General features: G+C 37.9%; 2 protein-coding genes and 1 long non-coding RNA gene across 4 annotated transcripts in view; 2 read left to right on the forward strand and 1 right to left on the reverse strand.

Moving 5' to 3' along the window:
• LOC134748928 (uncharacterized) overlaps positions 1-23,273 on the forward strand; it is a 448,425-nt gene that overhangs the window by 166,873 nt on the left and 258,279 nt on the right. The gene's annotated exons all lie outside the window — the stretch shown is intronic.
• The window catches only part of LOC134748693 (tumor necrosis factor alpha-induced protein 8-like protein), a 68,784-nt gene that overhangs the window by 3,028 nt on the left and 42,483 nt on the right, over positions 1-23,273 (forward strand). The window lies entirely within an intron of this gene.
• Positions 11,765-14,767, reverse strand: LOC134749062 (THAP domain-containing protein 1 B-like). The gene is made up of 4 exons (XM_063683968.1): positions 14,556-14,767; positions 13,342-13,528; positions 12,868-12,975; positions 11,765-12,262 (listed from the first exon to the last, which is right to left on the reverse strand). The coding sequence occupies exons 1-4, from the start codon at positions 14,633-14,635 to the stop codon at positions 11,969-11,971; spliced, it is 669 nt and encodes a 222-aa protein (XP_063540038.1). The 5' UTR covers positions 14,636-14,767; the 3' UTR covers positions 11,765-11,968.

Raw genomic sequence — 23,273 nt, forward strand, 5'->3', positions numbered from 1 at the left:
AAATGAGAACGAAACTCCGTTTGTATGGGAAGTTGGAATTCGGCCGAGCTTGCTGGGGACTTCAACAAATCTCACACAAGTCCCACTGTAATCCCCAAATCCCCATAAGGATTGTGACTTACAATTACTTATATTACCTTTGACAAGCTTCCTTTTAATATAAATTGACTGTAGGTACTTAGTTTATACAAGCACAAACCTTTTCGCAGAATTTCAACTTTCCCTCATTACAAATTCATTATTTTGCAGTTCGTCGACCTCATAAGGATAATAAATTTTAGGCTAAATTCCCGGAATATCTATACTGCAAAAGTTATGAAATTTCGCTGAAATGAATGTTCTTCCACTCAGGGAACATCTGCTTACACAGATTTATATTAGAGGCTAGGGTTCGAAATTATCCAGATAATTATAGTCTAGATAAATATCGGATAATTATCCCAGGTATGGATGGTGCTATATTTATTTTCTTTGAATTCTTTAGTAAATTTTAAAATCTTAGAATATTCGTAAATTTTAGGTTATTATCAAGTCGATAGTTATCAGGCATAGAAATCACGATAATTATTGCGATAATTATCAAGATAACTATCATTGATAATTATCCTTTCGAACCCTGTTAGAGGCTTTATTTGATTTTGATAAAGTTTTTATGCCCGAAACACTTAATAGCAGGTTAAAGAATAGAAGCTGTTGAAGGAACCTTGGGCCGAGGTCGCGTCCTTCGGCGCGTGCCAATCGATTCCAACTTAAATCTGGCCCTGAATTCCCTGGTTACCAAACTAGGGTCCAGCATAACTAGGCCTCTAGACCCGTGACAACTGTGTGCGATCACAGATACAGCTTATACTGGTTTTCTAGGGGCATCGTCTTCATTCTTTTTTTTAAATCGAATCTTATTCATTAGAGCTTCAAAGACCTTTACCAACACTGCTCACAGTACCCTATTTCCACTTCTCAGAACCAACAAATGTTCTATCATTGCTACTTTTCCAATTCATTTTGAAGTGTTTGTCCCTTCGGTCTAAGATTGGGGGCTTGTCGGAAGTCGGAACAGACAGCCATTCTGAATTCAGTCGGTGTAAGTAATAAAAGAAATCCAATATGGCCGCGTGAATGCACAAATAAAATTATTGATAAATTCAATTGTTTGACGAAAATACACGTGATTAATAAGGTCAAACATAAAGATAGAAATAGATGTCATGATGGTTTTAGTAAGATGGCATATAGTCGAGAAATTGGGACCGGTTCCGCCGTGGGGTTCAAGGTTCAAGGCGTTAGCCCGGATTGCTAAAGACGCCGGTTCAAATCCGGCCTTCACCACTGTAGGGCTTCGTCACTTTTTCTTTAATGTATGACATCTATTACAGTTTATAATTTATATTATATAGTAGTGTGACTACTTAAAACACAAATCGAAAATATTTAATAAAATTTGATTTGTTCCCAAAGTTGTGTAAGGTCAAACTTCTTTATGCTTTTAGAATGTTGTCCGTTTAAGCTGCGGAAAGAAAAGAGATTTAGGCGGCCGGCATTATGTACCGTTTTGTCTCGATAGTAAAGCAAAAATGAAGAGCACAATATTTTATGCAACGGCACACACGAAAACCACAGCTTATGGATACTTTCAGCTCTAAACGTGTAACTTGTGTTATGCCAACTCCCCTTTATAAGTTTAGTATAAACAATTGACGATTTACTGTGGTGGTAACTGACAGTCTATCGCCGTTATACTAATTTTTACATAGCTCGGGTGCAATGATAGCTCTTATCTCCATACAATTTATAACCTTTTGAAAACGCTAAATTGTAGTGAGATGACAGCTATTACCGTACCCAAGCTATGTGAAAAATACTATAGTATATACCTATGATTATTATTAAATCTTTAATATTAACTATTAATAAAGTTTATTAAAATACGTTGCTGTTATATAACGTGCTTATTGAAGCTTGCGCAGGGAAACCAAAATCTTATCAAATATATCTACCTAAAGGGGCCCACTGACTATCAGTCCGCCGGACGATATCGGCCTGTCAGTTAGAACAAAAATTTGACAGTTCCGAACAACTGACAGGCCGATATCGTCCGGCGGACTGATAGTCAGTGGGCGCCTTTAAGACCTAAGGTTCTGAGGTGTTTAAGTTCAAACACCTCAGAACTATCTCAATCTGAATACAATTAGAAAAATGTTAGCTATTGTGAAAAGATAATTTAATAAGGTATGATTTGGCTTGTCGAATTAAAAATAATAAAATGTTTTTAACAGGAGAATTTAGTTCTTTCAGAAGACCGTGTACAAAAAAAATTTGGTACTGTGGAATATACACACAGACAATCTAATGTTATAATGTGTTTGTAACGGGTGACTGAGGAAAAACTACAAAGTGCAAAACACCTCCTCACCCATTTTATTATGTAGTTTGATAACCACAAATCATTAAAAAAAAGTGTGTACTTTACGCGCGATTGAAGTGAAACTTCTTTAACGATGGCGTTTATCGCTATGTTGGCACTTTGACGTGTGTGCTATTGTGCGTGTGTCAGTGTCACTACTGAGCGTTACTTCCATCAGAAAAAAAATCTGAGTCACCCTAGTCGCGCCTAAAGAAGTTTTACTTCAAAAAAGTGCTGCTTAAAAATGCACATTCATTTAAAAGAAGGGTTTTATCGTGTACACAGTCTTTTAAGTCTGAAAAGTACAGTTGAGCCTTAAAGCAGAGGACTCAAAGGACCTATTCCACACCTTGTGGTAAATAATCACCTATAACAAGCGATGACCAATCTGACGTAAGATGTAAGAAGCGTTTGCCCCAGTTTGCTCACAATCATAACCACTTGATAAATTGATTCGATAACATCGTTACGGCAATGATCGTCTGGACTCTATCATGTATACCATACTATTGAAGTATTATCTAAGAGCATTAGGAATAGTAACACTATAAAGGTCGAGAAATAAGGTTGCGGAGTGGGATTTACGAGCGAGAGATTACGAGGCCGTTTAACACAAAACACAAGGCTGGCTATATCTTTCTGGCTTAAGTGTGTATAAAAATAACATATAAATACGGCTTAAAAACATAACCAATAAGTATAAGGCAAACTGGAGCTGCGCTGAGCGAGGATAGGTAAATGAAATGATTGTATTGGTTCTTAACAAATACCATCACTCGCCAGTCGCCGCGCATCCTCAATTCCTCACACATCTTGGAAAGTTGGAAACGCAGCCAAACACAACGTTAAACGCCTCATCTACAGACTAGATGTAGTGTATAATCCTTTGCCATCGTATTTTCTCGGAAACGTTCATATTTGTCATGCTACTTCAGTCAACTTCAATACTTTTTGTATACTGAGCTTGACTGCAATACCTATAGCATAACACGTTCGTGAGTTTCCGTGAAAATACGATGGTAAAAAATTATGCACTATGTATATGGACGTAAGAACGCTGCAAAATCATTTTATTAATAAAAGCACTCCTCCCCCTATTATTCCATAGGAATGTGCGATATGTGGAAGGCCAAGGTTGGTGTTTGGTATAACGAGTTCTTATATCGCGGCCTTGCATTCCTCGTTACGGGGGTTGGTACTTCATTTAGGGATGCGTAATGAAGGAAACAATGAATATGCAGATATTTTGTCTTTGAAAGTATTTGAGTGAAGTTTTAAACATGTGTTTATATTATATTTGATATAGATTGAGTGACAATTGTGCAAGTTACGGGATTTTTTCAAAACAAATAGGATAATTCCGGGGTAGTTAGATGGCCATAAGATATTTCGTGGTTCTGATGACTACATGTCGCTTGTTCTTGTTTAGCTTCACATCATACTTGGGAGCAAGGATGTGATCAACATTTTGGGGACAAAAATTAAAAAGTACGTAAAATCCTTGTACTTAAAAACCCGTTCTTGATGACTACAAGTTTATGTCCTATGAACGGAACAACAAAACACTTCCTAAACCCGTTCTTGACTACAAGTCTATGAACGGACAGAACAACAAAACACTTCCTTATCCTTCTTTTTAAATTATCGCTTGAATTACGTCTTGGGTTGATAACAATGGCTTCCCCTTAGTCATTTTCGCATAAAAAAGACACCTTGTTTGATATTCCGAGCGATATCCAAAAGAATGCGAGTCCAACTTCTCGCAACCCAGAATATATAAGATATACGCTCGATTATTTAGTCCAAGCCTAGATAAGCCTAGATCGTTGATAGAAAACGCCAATAAAACTTAAATTATGTATGGAAATAGTCACGTGACTCTTCGTAGCATCTGTCACCCGTACATTTTTCTTCTACAAATAATTATGATACTCATTCATGTTTTTTTTTAACTTGAACGTTTTATAATATTGTCTTCGGTTACCGCGATAGTTACTCATGAAATAAAACTATGAAAACGGATTATGTCGCGTATATTGAATTTATAATACATCCCGGATGTATTATTGATGTGGGATGTATTATAAATTCAATATACGCGATATAATCCGTTTTCATAATTTTATTTCTTGAACGTTTTAGTAATTAATCTGTATAAACTAAATTTATTTTATGAAAGAAAAAAGAAAATATAAAGACCATTTTTTCAAAAAGACCATGTGAATATCACAAAATTATCACCGTTTATTTGTGAAATAAGAAATAATGGTCACCCAATTTCTAAAAATCTTAGGGTCAAAGTTACATTGGACATTGGTTAGAACTTAGAATGGTTAGGTTAAATTTGTCTCACCTGCGCCCAGCACATACTTATTTAACTTATACGCTCCTTTCGCTCAAACTACGTTACAAAAAAAGTTCTTACCACCTTGCTTTTAAAGTCAAGTCCTTACCAGATCCTTTTAGTAGATACGCCATTTCGAGTTTTAGCTATACGATCTGTTTCCGATATGATACTGATCTGTCAGTGTCAAAAGTGACGTTTTTGGTTGAGGAAATGTCACTTGACACTGACAGATCATATCGGATACAGATCGAATAACTAATAACTCGAATTGGCCTGTAAGGTCCGTGTTCGTAACGTAAGAATAAGACATTGATACAGGCATACGTTAATATAGTCCTTAACGCATGGTTCAAAGGTCGGTGTTAGAATGCGCGTGCGCTGGCAGGTGCGCGCACAGCTGTTGGCTGCCATGTTTGTAACGGACGGCGCATGCGGTCTTTCAAGCGTCTGTCTTACCTAAGTGAGTTTTTTTTGGATAATATGCAAAAAAAGGAATTCAGTACAACTATATGTGGTATTTTCTATAAAAAGGGACCTTATTGTCGATGGCGCTAACGCCATTATTAACGATGCTCCGATATAAATACAATGCCGCGCGGCGCTGTGCGGCGTAAGCGCCATCGACAATAAGGTCCCTTTTCATAGAAAATGCCCCATATTAAGTATTTCGATGCTAACGGGAACCAATACATTGCCACTAATAATTTGACATATAAAGATAGAGTTCAAGGGTATCCGGTACACTTAATTATTTGTGTATTTAGAATTATATCCTTTAATCTATTAGAGAATTGTAGATACTTCTGACAAGTATATAGGTATATTCCCTTAACTAACATAGCGGTTTCACTCACGTGTTTTTAGTCACTCGCGCGACATGTTTCGGAGAGCCTAGGTCTCCATGTTCAAGCACTAACAGTGCCTGAGTACCCAGCCGCAGTACGTGACGCCCATCCGTCGTGACCGCTACTCACTCAGGCACTGTTAGTGCTTGAAAATGGAGACCTAGGCTCTTCGAAACATGTCGCGCGAGTGACTAAAAACACGTGAGTGAAACCGCTATGTTAGTTAAGTTAATATGTCTCACGATAGTTTAAATTCAATTAGGTATATTCCATTACTATTGATGTTAAAGTCCGTCCGTCCATCCGTCGTGACCGCTACACTCACTCAGGCACTGTTAGTGCTTGAAAATGGAGACCTAGGCTCTCCGAAACATGTCGCGCGAGTGACTAAAAACACGTGAGTGAAACCGCTATGTTAGTTAATATGTCTCACGATAGTTTAAATTCGATTAGGTATATTCCATTACTATTGATGTTAAAGTCCGTCCGTCCATCCGTCGTGACCGCTACACTCACTCAGGCACTGTTAGTGCTTGAAAATGGAGACCTAGGCTCTCCGAAACATGTCGCGCGAGTGACTAAAAACACGTGAGTGAAACCGCTATGTTGGTTAAATTAATATGTCTCACGATAGTTTAAATTCGTTTAGGTATATTCCATTACTATTGATGTTATTGTATATTGGAGGCTATTATCCTTATTTATTTTTCTATTTTTTATTTTACCACTTAGTAGACACGATTGGTTTACTTATTGCCAAATTGTAGCTTTCTAACACCAACGATAACGGAGTAAAGCCGCGAACGGACAGACAGACAGACAAACAGACATGGCGGAACTATAATAGTTCCTAGTTGACTACGGAACCCTAAACTTGAGACAAATCGGAGAGTCATAACTTTCATCATCATCATAACTCTTAAGAGCCTGGCTCTTGTCGGTGGAGTAACCGCCACTCCGTTCTTCTTTCTGCCACTGTTTTCAGTCATAAATCGTTGTTCTAAAAAGCAATGTAGGAAGGTAATATGTATTGTATATGTATAATACTAGTAGAAAACGTTAAGTAATATCTTCATTATGTTACTTGTACAATTCTTTACGGATATACTATATACATATATTATATATAGACATGCGTTCGATTTAAAATGCGGCACATTAGAATAATACATTCGTTGGCACGCGGTTGCGTATTGCGCATTGAATTATTGATAGGATAACTTACGAATATGCTTTTGTCGAGTGTTCAATTATTGTGTATTGTGTTTGAGTGCGATAAATAACCGTAGAACGTAGAATTTTCCGGCTCTTTTGTGCAGGGGCGTAGCTAGAGGATATGGCGCCCGGGGCAGAAAAAATCCTATGCTGCCCTAATTATATATGAATATTCTTTCTCTTACCCCCGGTCGCTCGGTGGCGCGTCTATAACTACTTGTATATATATATATACTATGTCTATGACGATAGTCATATAATTTGTCACGTAGTTAACCTGTAAAAAGACAAAAGTTACACAATTTGCCCCAAGTGACCTGGTCATGGTATTAAAACCTAACAGGGCGAAGTCTTAAACTTGGTAGGTCATATAAAGGCCCCTATATTGAATGATGTTGCGAGCACTTAACAATACAAGGGTCATTCAGGAAGGGTAAGAACTTGCTGTGGGGGGTCAACGGTTTGTGGTTTGTGGGTTTCTTCGTATCCCCCTTACTTTTATTTCAAGTCTGCTCTAAGTTAGAACTTTTATCTGATGTCGACTCGTTTTAGAGATAAATGGGGATATTTATTTGTGTGCACAAACTTACAGCCTCTCATTTAACTCAATACATACAAAGATAGATAGTAATAGATGGAAAGATAGATAGTAATAGTAATACATACAAAGATAGATAGTAATAGTAAAAGATGGATGGATCCGTAATAGATGGATACAGTCTAAGGAAAAAACGTGCCTCGAAAATCACGAAAATTTGATTCTCGATCATATGGCGCCACTAGTTTTGGCCTACTCTCGTATAGAGGGCGTTGACGGTTTCGTTTGTTAGTGAAAGAACATGGGTCAAAATCATATAAAAATAATTAATACAAATAAAAAAAATCATTTATCTATTTTTCAAATACATTTTAACGTATTTTTCAAAATCTTTTTTAGTTTTAAAGTATGTCGAAAGATGGCAGTGAATTTACAGTGGTTACAAAATTTACTATGACAGTACCGCTTTATCTTATTATATCTTCATATATACATATATGTATATATGAAGGGTACACGGAAAGAACATGTCTAGTCGATTTTTTTGAAGAATAAGATTTTAATCTCACAATGTAGAGCTCTCAATGAACTATTATAGTTACAGTATTTTTAGTTCAAGTCTCGAGCTAGCAAACGCGCGCTGTATGCGAACTTGATTATAGTTAATAAGTTCCCAAAACCGGCCAAGTGCGAGTCGGACTCGCGCACCAAGGGTTCCGTACTTTTTAGTATTTGTTGTTATAGCGGCAACAGAAATACATCATCTGTGAAAATTTCAACTATCACGGTTCATAAGATATAGCCTGGTGACAGACAGACAGACGGACGGACGGACGGACAGCGGAGTCTTAGTAATAGGGTCCCGTTTTTACCCTTTGGGTACGGAACCCTAAAAATCGACGTCACAACTTACCTCGGTCTCCCCTACGCTATTTTCTTGATCTTTAAAGATCTATCAAAAGAAAGAAGTGCCACGTTGATTTTACGTACACGTTTACTGGAACTTTTTTTTTTCGATTAAATGTGTTTACCATTTTGCCTAAGGAACCCTAAAATATACACGGGGACCGAAAGATATATAATATAATAGACTACAGTTTTTTTTGGTTTCCAAAATTCCATTACAATTTGCGGGTTCTTAACCTCATTTACCTCATTACTTGTTGCGACTTTGACGAAGCCTAATTAACGGTGCGCCAGCGTATTTTGACTCAAAACGCCGCGCTACTTCTTGGGCGATTGGACATTGTCGACATACTCCACAAATCCTCATATTCCTCATTCCTTATGGTCTTCGGACAGAAAATGCGGAATTTTTCGAAAATTTTTGAGCAGTGACTTAGCCGATCCTTTTAATTACTCGAAAGAACCCACAAAACTACGCAGGTATATAAAGGCCTCAAGTCACACAGACCGCCGCAAAGTCGCTACAATCGAAGTTAGGCTCTCATTTTAAATCATGATCAAATTGCATGAAACTTGGCATGAACTAACGTAACTATTACGTAGATGGGCTAGCGTGATGGGCACCTTTGCGTCGACAACAATTCGGGGTGGGTTATTCGATTAGTTTTTATATTAGGTTAGTTTAGTTTTATTTATAGTTGTATTTTTGATAGATTATTTTTAGTTCTTATGATTGTAATTTTTTTTTTCATTGTAAGAGTTGCCTATGAAAACAGTTTTGAGATTTATCCCTGTACTTGTAGTGTAAGACGATATTACTTGCCAAATTTCATAGTTCTAAGTCAACGGGACCTATAATTTTGATTCGACACTAGGGTCGAAATATACGTTTTTTACGTTAACTTTTGATTTTTTCACAGCTTCAAGGTCTACCTGCCCGAGTCACAGAATAAGTAATAGCATATAGTAACTTATACTAGAGCGGTACTGTCATAGTAAATTTTGTAACCACAGTAAATTCACTGCCATCTATCGACACATGATTAAAACTAAAAATGAAGATTTATAAAAATACGATAAAATGTATGTAAACATGGAACATGGATAAATGATTTTTTTATTTGCATTAATTATTTTTATATGATTTTGACCCATGTTCTTTCACTGATATGCGTTATAATTATAAATAACAAACGAAAATGTCAACGCCCTCTATACCAGAGTAGGCCAAAACTAGTGGCGCCATCTGATCGAGAATCAAATTTTCGTGATTTTCCATCCATCTATTACGGAGTTATATCTATCTTTGGTAATAGTATTATCATACAGAACGGCCACGCACCGCCCCGTCCCGATTCAAATTACCTCGCCCCGCGACAGCAGATTGACGGCCGTTTGCCGGCCGCTCAGTACTATTTTTAAGCAACTTACTCACACTGACGCATGACGCATGTACAGACGTGCCGTTCACACATAGATACGCAAGTGATTTTTGATGTATAGCGTGTCCGCCCTGTGGCTGAGTATAAGGCTCGATACCTCCACGAGTTCCTGAGATAAAGGGTCTCGACAGACAGACGGACAACAAAATGATCCTATAAGAGTTACATTTTTCCCTTTTGAGGTATGGAACCCTAAAAAACGATATTAGCCTTATATTTATATAAATTTAGAAGATGATTGATGGCGACATTGACATAATTGAACATTTTCCTGTTAGTAATTGGGTCACGGAGAAAAAAATATTATCCCTGTTTTTGAAAGTCAAGGCCAGCTAAATTTCTGGTGAATTATATCAGCAAAGGGGCCTTCACGTCTTTAGTAACCATCCGGCGAAGTACCTTAGAAAAGTTAACAGCCATAATAACACTGCTAATTTGCTTTGCATCAGGAGGTACAAATATGTATTGTTGATGATGAGGTGAGATGAGGTGTTTCTGAGGATGATTGATGAACAAAGACACTAGTCTGACCGAAGTTTTGGTTTCAGCATAAAAATTATGTTTCGGCCGAAGGTTCGGTTTGGTCAGGATATAAGTAACGGAACAGGCCCCGTAGACAAAATGCCAATCGCTAACGCTAACGCAACGCAACTGTCACTGTCACACTAATATGGAAGAGTGATAGAGAGACACAAAGCGATTCGATGGCGAAGCGATAGCGATTGTCACCTTGGCTAGGCCGCCTGAGCATACTGCGAATATCGAAATTTCGTTATCTGCCTCTCTATCACTTGCATATTCGAACGATAGAGGCAGATATCGAAATTTCGATTTTTGCTGTTACCTATATAGACAAAACCTTCTTCTAGACAAGACCCTCTGTTTTATATCTATTTTATTTATTTATGTAACATTTATTGCACTATTGACTATACAAGAAAGCACAATTTGTGCGCTAATGTAAGGCATAATTACAATATACTTACGTCCTACGTCCCCGGTTCAATAAACTACATACAGCTGACAATTGAACAGCGATTAATTTAAGCGGATGATTGGAATGGCATCTCGCCGGACGGGTATCACCGTTAATTGAGTCACTCGACTCACTGCCCTGGAGGCCTATTCAGATCGGCATTTCTTGTTATGAAACGGTTATGTATATGATTTAGGCTTACTTATTTTTCTATGCTTGTGTACTTAGATCACAGAAAACCGCCTATAGAAGCCTAATATTGGCCATTTTGTTCGTGATGCAAATGACCAAACTGAGGAAGCAGTGAGATGCGGGACGGGTGCTCACGGCGTTGCGATTGGTCGTTCCAAACATGGCGCGCTGCCACGTGCACAAGCGTAGGGATGGGACAATGTTCATTCACAGGCAGTGGTAATGGTACCAGTGGTACCGTAATTTATTGTGGTAAAATTGTTATCAATAAAGTCTACAGAAAAATTTCTAAATGCGTATAAAAGGATGTGGTAGATTTTTTTTTTGACATTTTACTTGTCAATGTCAGGCCTTGCTATGGCCTAACTTTACAGCAGGGTTGTAGTCCGGAAGTGTTGGCCTTTAAATGTTTCATTAACGTGTAATGTTCAAGGATATTTGAAGGTGGTTTTGTAACAAATAAAGTCTTATTGCTGTTTTTAAAAGTTATTTATATTTCGAACAACTAAAAAACATACAAATCAGTCAGTAACTTCAAGAAAAAAAATCCTTTCGACTGCATGTATATTTTTCATATAAGTACAAAATTAAACGAGACCATGGAGAAATATAAGTAAAGAAAGAGTGGTAACTCCATACATCAGTTTTCTTACCAAAACGCGAGTTATTTCGTAGTCGACATCTAACGTCAAGTAGTGGAATTATCAGTACCGCTACTTGACACCAGATGTCAAAAGTATCGCTACTGATGAAAAATGTACTGCTAAAACAATTTACAATTAATATTACAAGCAGAAGTAGTTAAAAAATGTCGGTTAATCCGGTTATAATATTAGCTGAACATTGTTGAGCATTAGACTTTTCGCTCGTCGCGACATCTATAAATTCCGCTACTTGACGCTAGATGGCGACAACGAAATATCTCGCGTTTTGGTAAGAAAACTGATGACTGACTTTTTCTTTACTTATATTTCTCTATAACGAGCCGTAGGTTTTAGTGCTACAAAACGATTATGAAAGAAATATTAAATTTACTCTCAACTACCAGAGCTAAGGTAATAGATTATTCTTTTCTCCTAAAAAAATGTTTCAGTGAAATGATCTCTCTATTCTAATTCTTCTATTTCTCCTAAATGAAATTTCAGTGAAATGATCTCTCGTTTTAATCTCCTGTTTGAATCACGTAACTTTCGCAATTTAACATTTTTTTCATTTACGATGCTCTTAAGTTCCATGATTCTTCGACAAAGTTGTTTGTTGACAGTAGTATCATAAGCAGATGGTGTGTCAGGGTCCCGGATTTGGGATAGTTTTCGCTTCCTGGTAGCTGTTTCTGACACAGTATTTTGCTGTTGAGATGTTATTATCAACACTGATTCCTGCAAAGTAGAGCCATGATCCTGAAAATACAACATACAATGATGACTATACTTAATTAATACTTCCTTTTTAGAAATTTTGGTAGTAATATTATAATCGAACCTCTTTTTTGATGATAACTGATGTGCCTTCATCATGGACATCACAGACACAGTCAATGCTTAGCGGTATTTTAACTGCTACTGCCGAGTTGTTATGTTGCTGAGTTATATCGTCAATCTGAAATATTATTTCTATGTAAAATTTGTAATATTTTACCCATAAAAAGAACAATAATTCAAAATTCGAACCACTGTGTTACTGGTAGATGGAACTTCATTAACATCAAGTCGCTGTGGTACTTTTTCCTCAATGGTATGGTCCATGTTCATTCGTGTCGGAAGTGGAGCCTGCAAATATTTGATAAAATAATTTTTAATATGAAGGCTTTAAATAGGTACATATAAGTTTTTGTCATTTAAAATGATGAAATTACCTAAATAATTCTCGTCAAAACGATAAGAAGTTTTTTTTAAATAAACATAAGTAAATACAGTTAAAGTACCTAGATAATCAATTACATGTTGAATTATACTTAATTAATACTTCCTCTTTAGAAATTTTAGTAGTAATATTATAATCGAACCTCTTTTTTAGATGTGCCTTCATCATGGATATCACAGACACATATAATGTTAAGCGGTATTTTAACTGCTACTGCCGAGTTGTTATGTTGCTGAGTTATATCGTCAATCTGAAATATTATTTCTATGTAAAATTTGTAATATTTTATCCATAAAAAGAACAATAATTCAAAATTCGAACCACTGTGTTACCGGTAGATGGAACTTCATCAACATCAAGTCGCTGTGGTACTTTTCCCTCAATGGTATGGTCCATGTTCATTCGTGTCGGAAGTGGAGCCTGCAAATATTTGATAAAATAGTTTTTAATATGAAGGCTTTAAGTAGGTACATAGAAGTTTTTGTCTTGTTGAATGTAATTTAAAATGATGAAATTACTTAAATAATTCTCGTAAAAACGATAAGTTTTTTTTAATAAACATAAATAAGTACAGTTAAAGTACTTAGATAATCAATTACATGTTGAATCAGCTTACCAAAACCGGTAAATATAGAGTTGGTACTGCAGAACTCATTAATCGTCTCCGCTGGCTCGTTACTTGGTGGAAATTATCTGCAGTGAAGTGCCTTGAGCAAATGACACTAGTATTACATGGGAACCATAACTCTCCACGGTACGTGGCATCAATCCATTTTGATTTAATTGCAGGATTTTTTGGAAATCTGAAAGACCATCAAATTATTTTACCTGACCCCAAATAATGTGTGGCATTATTTGCAATAACAAAAAAAATATCTTCGAAGTTCATCATCTTATGACCCGAGACCTAGAGGATTCTAAAAACCCCACATAACATATGCCTATCACAAACCAACACTGAGACCCCTTGCACGTCTTCGAAGTTCATCATCAGGTCCATCTCGAGACCTGAGACCTAACTGCTCACCTAGAGGATTCTAAAAAACCCACACAACATATGCCTATCACAAACCAATACCGAGTACCCTCGCAGTCTCGCACATCTTCGAAGTTCATCATCAGTTACATCTTGTTCCCGTTTTTTGGGTTCCGTACCAAAAAGGTACAAAAGGAACCCTTACTTTATTTTATTTCTCATTTTCTATACCTACCTCAATAATGATCATTAATCATTCTACTAACTAAAAACTAAACTACGTATCCCTACCTAGTACCTACTAAGATAAACTACCAACTAAATAAAACTAAAGATTAATTGGGGCATTTTCTATGAAAAGGGACCTTATTGTCGACGGCGCTTACGCCGCACAGCGTCGCGCGGCATTGTATTTATATCGGAGCATCGTTAATATCTCCGGTGTTGCAGGCGTCCATAGGCTACGGTAACTGCTTACCATCAGGCGGGCCGTATGCTTGATTGCCACCGACGTGGTATAAAAAAAAATGGCGTAAGCGCCATCGACAAAGGTCCCTTTTTATAGAAAATACCACAATTATTCTTATAAAAAATAAAAAGAATCACAGTTTTCTTTTACATTTTTAAAATGGTACTATAGGGTACGAACGAAAGCACGAAAGTTCCCGCAACTAACGAAACCCTCATCGTTACAACACTATTCGTTTACGTGAAAGGGATAGCACATTGCATTTTAAAGTTGACGAAAAGGGACGGGCATACTTCGTTGCTGCTCAGTACAACCATATTGACCAATATAAAATAAACCCCGCGGACAAGAAACAATTTTCAACAAAATAATGAATTTCACTTACCTGTGGAATGTTATTCCATCCGTTTTGTATTTGGAAGTCTTAGATGACTTGCCACACCATTTTACGCTGCAATATACCATTATTAGCGAACGAATTCAATAATTTACGATTTATTTTCGTACAGACGTGCACACTGCTAACAGGTCGTATTCTTGGGCGCAACTGATCGGAGCGGCGCGCGTGTAATCTTATATAAGACCTATTCACCACACCGGTGGTGAGTTGGGCGGTGGTCTGTGTGTGACAGGAAGCCCGGTTCACATTTGTCTGACGTGTCGTGTTGTGTTGTCGTGACACATATCGGTTGCATACATTTAATATGGTTGCGTAATGCGTTCACATTTGTCTAATGCACGCTGCGTCAGACAAATGTGCCCGCAATCATATTAAATGTATGAAACCGATATGCGTCACGACACAACACAACACGACACGACAGACATGTGAACCGGGCTTTAGGTTGGTACAGTCGATTTCACAAACATTATTTAAGCTAACGGCCTAAAAAATATATTCTCAAAAATTCAAAATTCATGACGGCTCGTCTCGAGAGACCTCGAGACAGGCCGAGAACGAGTGTGTACATAATGCTCCCTTCTCGTCTCACTCCTTACTCGGCTCGTCTGGCTCTTCTTCGATTGGGTCAGAGCCGTCAGAGCGGTAAGAAGCTCTCGACGAGTGTGTAAAGCCGGCATTAGGTATTCTTTACCTTCCCATCTGGCGTGGCGGCTCGTCAGCTATCACATAAAAATAAAATCTGAAGCAATATTGCGTCGAACTCATGCATTGGCTAAATCTAGACATCGAAAGCAATTATGTTTTATAAACCATCTATCAGGAAATATAAAGCCACATCAATTCTTGATCTTGATGCAATTATAAATACTATTCGCTTGTCGGAAGTCGGAACTAACTTTATTTTTCTATGTGGCTAACAAGGTATGTAACGTCACAGACGTTTAGTTAGGTAGTAGACTACCTAAAGTTTGTCTGGAAGAGATCGCATGCCGCCGGTTGTTAACCTCTGTCTTCATGTATTAAGTATGTGTGTTTCCTTGTAAATTTATTTTGAGGGTTTGCATTGTATTGTATTGTTTTATTTTGTATGATAGGGCCGGTAAAAACACAAGATATTGACTTTATTTCGGATTTTTCTATTGCTTTTGACATTTGACATTCAATCTTCAGAAGTAATAATAGGAAATTACCTTGAAGCGCTCTATGATCATGATTTATGCATTAAATAGGCCTGTCTGTCTAGACAATGACCTTGTCTTAATGCACATTTAATAATAGACCTTATAAGCCGTTGCATTAGATTTTTGGCTGAACTCGTAACCTGTTCTTATTGAATAGTGATTCGCACAGCGCCAAAAGTAAGCTTTAGTCTAACGAAATGATTATTTCGTATACCTTCAACGAGACGCTATATCATAAGATGTATTGTCACGGTGACGGGGCAGTTTTTATCGTACACATTTTTTGCTTATTTTTGGCGCATTTACAAAATGTTTTATGTCTGCATGCACTGTAGAGTGATACATTCGTGCCCTACAGTTTCTTTTCTATCTATCTATCTATTCTTAAGTTTTTACCCACTTAAAAGAAGATATTATTTTTGCAAGTGACATGCCGAATGTCCTGTGGCGTTGTTGATAAGTGTGTCACGGGCTGTACATTCTCTTATTCGTATGCAAGAATGGAGTACTCAGTTTCAGGCAGAACCATTCTAACGAGACCCAAGGATCCGTAACAAAGCGTAATCTGACTGCAACTATATTGGTTGCCATCCGTCGATTCGCCCGTGTTTGGAATACCAGCCTAGGTCGGAGGGGCCTTCGTAACTCAATCTCAGACAGGACGGGCTGCGGCGAACGATACGCTTATCGGGTTACGTGTAAACAATCAGTGGTAGCGATACGCGTCGCGAGGCTACAGGACGCCATTTTTAGCGAATCCAGTTTTTTTACAATTTGCCAAAGACGTCAACTGACGCGGGTGGCTACATCCCAATATCAACCTTCGTGTATCCCGACAAGGTTCACTATGACGCGCCACACATGATAGGCGTGGTTTTCAAAGGGAGATGGCATTCGGATGGCAGAGCAGCGTTGTTGATGCAGCATTGCAATGCCGAAAAAGGGACGACGTTACTCTCAATTTCTTAGAATTAAAGCAATACCAAGAGCAACGCATTATTGACAGTGATATCTTACGTTTCTCGCTACTGCAAAGCTACAATTTCAATTTATTTGCATCAGACATAATTAGTCCATAAAAATGTTAGTACCAAACATAACTTATTTTCTACGTTAGCAACTTACAGAGTACTTAAAATAATATCTGTGTAATATAAGAAATGTCTTCCGATTGTCACAACATTCAGGGATTTAGTGTCAGTTGCACCATCCGGACTTGACAGACTGATTAACGTCACCCGGCGGTTTACTATGAACTCTTTAGCGATGACAAACCAACAACTGACCCTTAATGTTGCACAAAACCTTTATGATACAAATGACGTCATTGTAATTCGCTATGCTACGAAAAATTTGGAAGAAATTTTTACCAAGTAGACCTTACTCGAACGTGAGTCAAATGTCATGAGTTTGCTTTCCTTGTCAAGAATTCTACGTTTTTGGATGGACTATGCCCCCTAGTTACTGAAAAAGAAACCCAACTGAAAACGACACACACATACACATGAGTGTACTTTGCCACAACAAACTTATTGAAATAAATGTGATGTTTTCAAGTAAAAGGTATATATACCACATTGTCGCTTAAGGACGAAATTTGCTAGTATCTTTATACGAATTACCTGTTAGAGCGTCCTTATGGTAAGCGACAAAGTGGTAGCTTTTGCTTGAAAACGACACAAATTATTCTATGTAAATGTAACCAAACAAAACAATCAATCGGATTGACCAATTAGTGAACCATTATGAGAATCTTACGTAACTAAAACCTGCGTAAAGATCTATCCATTGTTGGCTTTATTACTAGTCACTCATTTATTTAAACTATTTATTTATGTAAATCATGTCACCATTTTCCTGTAATTGTCGGGCAAATGTTTAAAAATAGATTCAGGATTGCGTCACCATTATTTACAGGCACCTACTACGTAATTACTGTTTCCAACCAATTAATAACCACCAACCAATTAATACATGTTTTATCGCCCTTTTATCGTTTCAATATATGTAGATAGCCCGTTTCTTATATGTCTGTTTTGAACTTTATTTTAGTGCGCTAAAGTGTTTGAGCCGCGCACGCACGCGGCACGCAAGCGGTGTGCCGTTTCTCATAAGGATCTGTATATTACAACGCGCACGTGCACGTCTACGCACACGCACTCAGCGTGCACAGGTTGTATGGGATTTTGAGTTGCCAAAACGTCGTGCTTGGCGCGCTGTTCAAAATCCCATACAAAATGAGACTACGCAAACGCGTACGTTCGTCACCCTATCCAAAAGACCGCATTTCATTATTTACGAAGGCATACATAACCGCAAATGTACCTTTCAATTATATAAGTGTTATTCGATAAATTCGCCGGAAAAGAGCAATGTATAACCATACATTATTGTTTTTGTATAATTATAATTAATTGTTATTTTCCACTTGACGATCATAATATAAATTCGTATAGATTAATGTAAAAATAATTTATATTGTAATTTAATATTATGAAATAAATAAATCTAAATCTATAACACGTGTAGGTTTAACCTTGTAAAGTTTCGCCAGTTTGCAAATTAATTAAACGCTGCTCATTAAAGCTCGACCTCAAAACATGGAGCGAACACATCGCATTAATTAGGTAAGCATTATTCCTGAAATTATACGAGAACCTGTGACATGTTTTGTTACAGCTATACGTATTTATCCCTACTGATATTATAAAAGCGAAAGTAACTGTCTGTCTGTTACCTCTATAGGCTGCGTTTCCACCAGGTCTGCTAGCATGAGTTGCGTTCTCGCGCGCGATACCATACAACTTGCGCGACTTCAAGTACGGACTCGCGCGCGAGAAATCAACTCATGCTAGACGGTGAGATGCGTAGCGGGAAAAATGTGTTTAAAGAGCCAATGGATTACTTAATTTATCTATCCTCGCTTAGCGCAGCTCTGTTGGACAATATTCTATTGGTTATTAAAAAACACATTCCTCGCTACGCATCCTCGCACCTCTAGCACCGCTAAACCGAATTAGATGTAATGAAATTAGGTATGGAGATAATTGAGGACCGGGGAATGACATATGATAGTTTTTATCAATCGTCATCCGACGACCGGTCTGGCCTAGTGGGTAGTGACCCTGCCTTATGAAGCCCATGGTTCTGGGTTCGAATCCCGGTTAGGTCATTTATCCGTATGAACACGAATATTTGTTCCTAAGTCATGGTTGTTTTCTATGTATTTAAGTATTTATATATTATATACCGTTGTCTGAGTTGAGTACCCATAACACATACCTTCTTGAGCTTACCGTGGGCCTTAGCCAGTTTAAGAATATCCAATTATTATTTATTTATTATTCCATGCAGATGAAATCGCGGACAGAAGCTACTCGTTTGTATGTTTAATGTAAAAAGGCGTTATTTTTGTTTGATTTCGCCTCAAAAACCCACATTTCGATTATCCGAATTTCTCGAATTATAGTCTCGGTCCCAATTAGTTCGGATAATCGAGGTTCTACTGTAGATAGATAGTAAGTGCGTTATTGCCTCGCCTACCATATCCGAGTGATAGCTCAGCATCACGCCATCGCACGAAACGCCATTTCGTTAGACACGCGCGCTCGAAATCGGTTATTGTTTTATGACTCTCACGATTTTACTTCGAAAGCCACGGGAATCATTTATCAATTAGGCTTGTCGCTTAATTAAGATGTTTCCGCGCTAATTGGCCATGCCCGGTATTCCTGTATTTTTTTTATACTACGTCAGTGGCAAACAAGCACAAAATAAGCGGCCACCATAGATATATTTTATTTTATTTGGGCCGTTGGACCGGCAATCTAAAGATGTGGGTTCGACTCCCACGTTAGCCAGAGTATTGACATCTGTATATGCAATTTATAAAGTTTCAAGTTTTCGCCGTACATACTCCAATTTAAATTGAACACAAAGTTTCAGCGAAATAAAAAAGTTACGTAACAAACGTAATTACATTTCACATTTGTTTACGTGAAACGGTAAACAAGCTCTACGTGCGCGTTACCCTGTCAGAAAATAATGAAAAATAGTCTTTCCCCTAATGCAAACCTAGCCCTAATTGCTAACTTCACCCTTATTTTTATAAATGTGCCATTTTCAACCATAAGGGTACTTATTGTCGCTTGTCAGTAAGGCGCTACTTCCATATAGCTTCAATTAGAAATCAACCTTATCGACAACCGACAATGTGGTACCTTTTTGGTTGAAAACGTCACAAATTGTTGCATAACAAGAGAAGGTACAATCAACTACAATTTTGTATAACAGTCAGATGGCAAACCAGTTTGTTATTTATTTTTTGCGGTCATTATTATTTAGTGCTGTGTGTACTTAGACAACGACAATCCATACTAATATTATAGATGCGAAAGTGTGTCTGTCTGTCTGTTACCTCTTCACACTTAAACCGCTGAACTGATTTAGTTGAAATTTAGTATAGGGATAGTTTGAGTCCCGGGGAAGGACATAGGGTAGTTTTTATCCCAGAAACCATCCTTTAAGGGGTGAAAAAGGGGGTGGAAGTTTGTATGTGAAATCGATAAAAAGCAGATTGGATAAAAAATAAGCTATCCAAATTACTAACTACGCAGACGAAGTCGCGGGCAAAATCTAGTATTATATATAGGTAATATTATTAATATTATTATAATTATTTAAATACATAGAAAACCCATGACCCAGGAACAAAATACCGTGGGTATTACACAAAAAAATCCCTTATCGGGATTTGAACCGATCAACTTCATACAGGCAGGGTCACTACCGGGTCTCGACTAGGCTGTCTATAGACAGGCCGTCCTTAGGATTCCGTACCCAAAGGGTAAAAACGGGACCCTATTACTAAGACTCCTCTGTCCGTCTGTCTGTCACCAGGCTGTATCTCATGAACCGTGATTGGTAGACAGTTGAAATTTTTACAGATGATTTATTTCTGTCGCCACTGTAACAACAAATACTAAAAAGTACGGTTCCCTCGGTGGGCGACTCCGTCTCGCACTTGTCCGGTTTTTTACTAAGCTAACTGATTTGTCGGACCGCCCAGAACATATCTTACGTCGTGACACGCGCCCAAATATATGACAGTGATAGATGAAATCGCGGCCTGGAAACTTATCTATAGCTGACCAGATTTTTAATAAGGACACAGTTAAGTCTAAAGAGGAATTTGTTTCGCTTTGTGAGTTGTATAAAACATTCGAAATCCTGTTTGACTAAACATCTTAGTTAAAACGACAAGGTGCTAAATATTGGCTAGAATATAGAATATAGGTTGTTTTTAGGGTTCCGTACCCAAAGGGTAAAAACGGGACCCTATTACTAAGACTCCTCTGTCCGTCTTTCCGTCACCAGGCTGTATCTCATGAACCGTGATAGCTAGACAGTTGAAATTTTCACAGATAATGTATTTCTGTTGCCGCTATAACAACAAATTAAAAAAAAGTACGGAACCCTCGGTGCGCGAGCCCGACTGCAATATATGTATTTATGAAGGAGACTAGATCCTAAAAACAGTCGACCGGTTGGACCAGTTTTTGTAACGAAGCCTGCTAATTATCTACCATCGGACATATTAATGCGCTGTGGATATAGCTGACGAATATATTAACTCTTAAAAACGCTGTATATTAGGCCCGTTAGCCTTTTAAAACTTATTAAGCTTGCCCATCAATGTACTCACTAGCGCCACTGCAAAAAAATTTTGATTATTTAAATTTAACGACCGTCACCGACTCCGTCGCCGTCGACTGGACAGAAACGGCTTTAGACAGAGTAGCAATAGCGGTCTTTGGTGTCGGAGGCCATGATCCACTTCAGGCGACGAGCGCCACAGCAGTACTTAAGTAAGTAAGTAAATTTAATATCATAATATCAAATATCTTTATTTTGCATAAAATATGGTACAAAAGATGGACTAAGCGAGCGAGCGAGTACATGGAATTAATCATCATCATCATCATCATGTCAGCCGATAGACGTCCACTGCTGGACATAGGCCTCCCCCAAGGCTCGCCACTCCGACCGATCCTGTGCCGCTCGCAACCACCGAATTCCCGCGACCTTCACCAGGTCGTCGCTCCATCTCGTTGGAGGCCTACCGGCAGTTCGTCTTCCGGTACGCGGACGCCACTCCAGAACCTTCCGGCCCCACCGGCCATCAGTCCTGCGAGCAATGTGCCCCGCCCACTGCCACATGGAATTAATAATGCTAATAAATCGACAAACATTTAAAAAAGGGGGGCGCTACGTACTGTATTTTGTATATTTAAGAACTTTTTATATACATTATACTTAATAGTTTTTACGTTGCTGGATTGCTGCTGATTGGCTGCGTCCAAAGTTAAAACGGCCGTTTTTATTTTGAGTTCATAGATCGACGAATCCAGCAACATAAAAACTAATTGTATGTATTCAAAAGGTACTTAAATACAAAATACAGTACTTAGCGGCCCGCTTTTTAAAATATCTATCGTTAAATTTAAATAATCATAATTATTAAGCAGTGGCGCTAGTGAGCACGTTAATGGGCTCTGAAAACGGTAGTAAAAAAAAAAATACATTTTCTATGTAAAGATAGAGCTCGCTAACCGACTTAGTGTAAAAAACAACAAAAATATTTTTTTTAGTCATTGTCATGTACTTAATAAGGTGTTACATTTTATATAGCCAGTTCATGACACCCTGTAAGGGCACACAATAGTACAGTTTTTCTATATCTTCTAGTCAAACATCTTTAAGATGCAGTATCATAATAATTTACCTTTCGTATATCGGAACGTGGATCCTTGTAGTATGTAGGTAGTAAACTCTAATTTGGGGCATTTTCAATGGCATTATATTTATATCGGAGCATCGTTTATAATGGCGTAAGCGCCATCGAAAAAAAGGTCCCTTTTCATAGAATGGTCGCGTACTGTGCGGTTTAAGAGGAATTTCCTCCCGCGTACGCTTCGGCTGTGGAATGAGCTCCCTGCCGAGGTTTTCCAGAGGGGCTACAGTATGGGGTTCTTCAAAAAAGGAGTGTACAGGTTTTTAAAGGGTCGGCAACGCGCGTGCAATATCTCTGGTGTTGCAGGCGTTCATAGGCTACGGTAACTGCTTACCATCAGGCGGGCCGTATGCTTGATTGCCACCGACGTGGTATAAAATAAAATAAAAAAATACCACATTTATTTGAATTCATTAAGATATCGCGTATCCACGTCGTGGCATAAGAGATAACTAGGAGTTGAAAACTCATAAACTTGCACGAATAACATTATAAACGTGAATATTTACTCATAATATGATGCTACGTATGAAGTCATAAAACAAACCGGAACTTCTAGCTTAACTCGGACCTAGCCATATTAGTAACGTCGTACTGGTATACATCAGGTTTAGTTAACATGCTAGCGTTATTCTCTAAACGTAATTAAGACTGGGTAATGCTTTAAAATTAATTATATATAGATTATATATGTAGTTAATAGTACCTATACATGCTACAGTGGCG

The sequence above is a fragment of the Cydia strobilella genome, chromosome 17 (assembly GCF_947568885.1).
Source record: "Cydia strobilella chromosome 17, ilCydStro3.1, whole genome shotgun sequence".
Taxonomy (NCBI): Eukaryota; Metazoa; Arthropoda; class Insecta; order Lepidoptera; family Tortricidae; genus Cydia; species Cydia strobilella.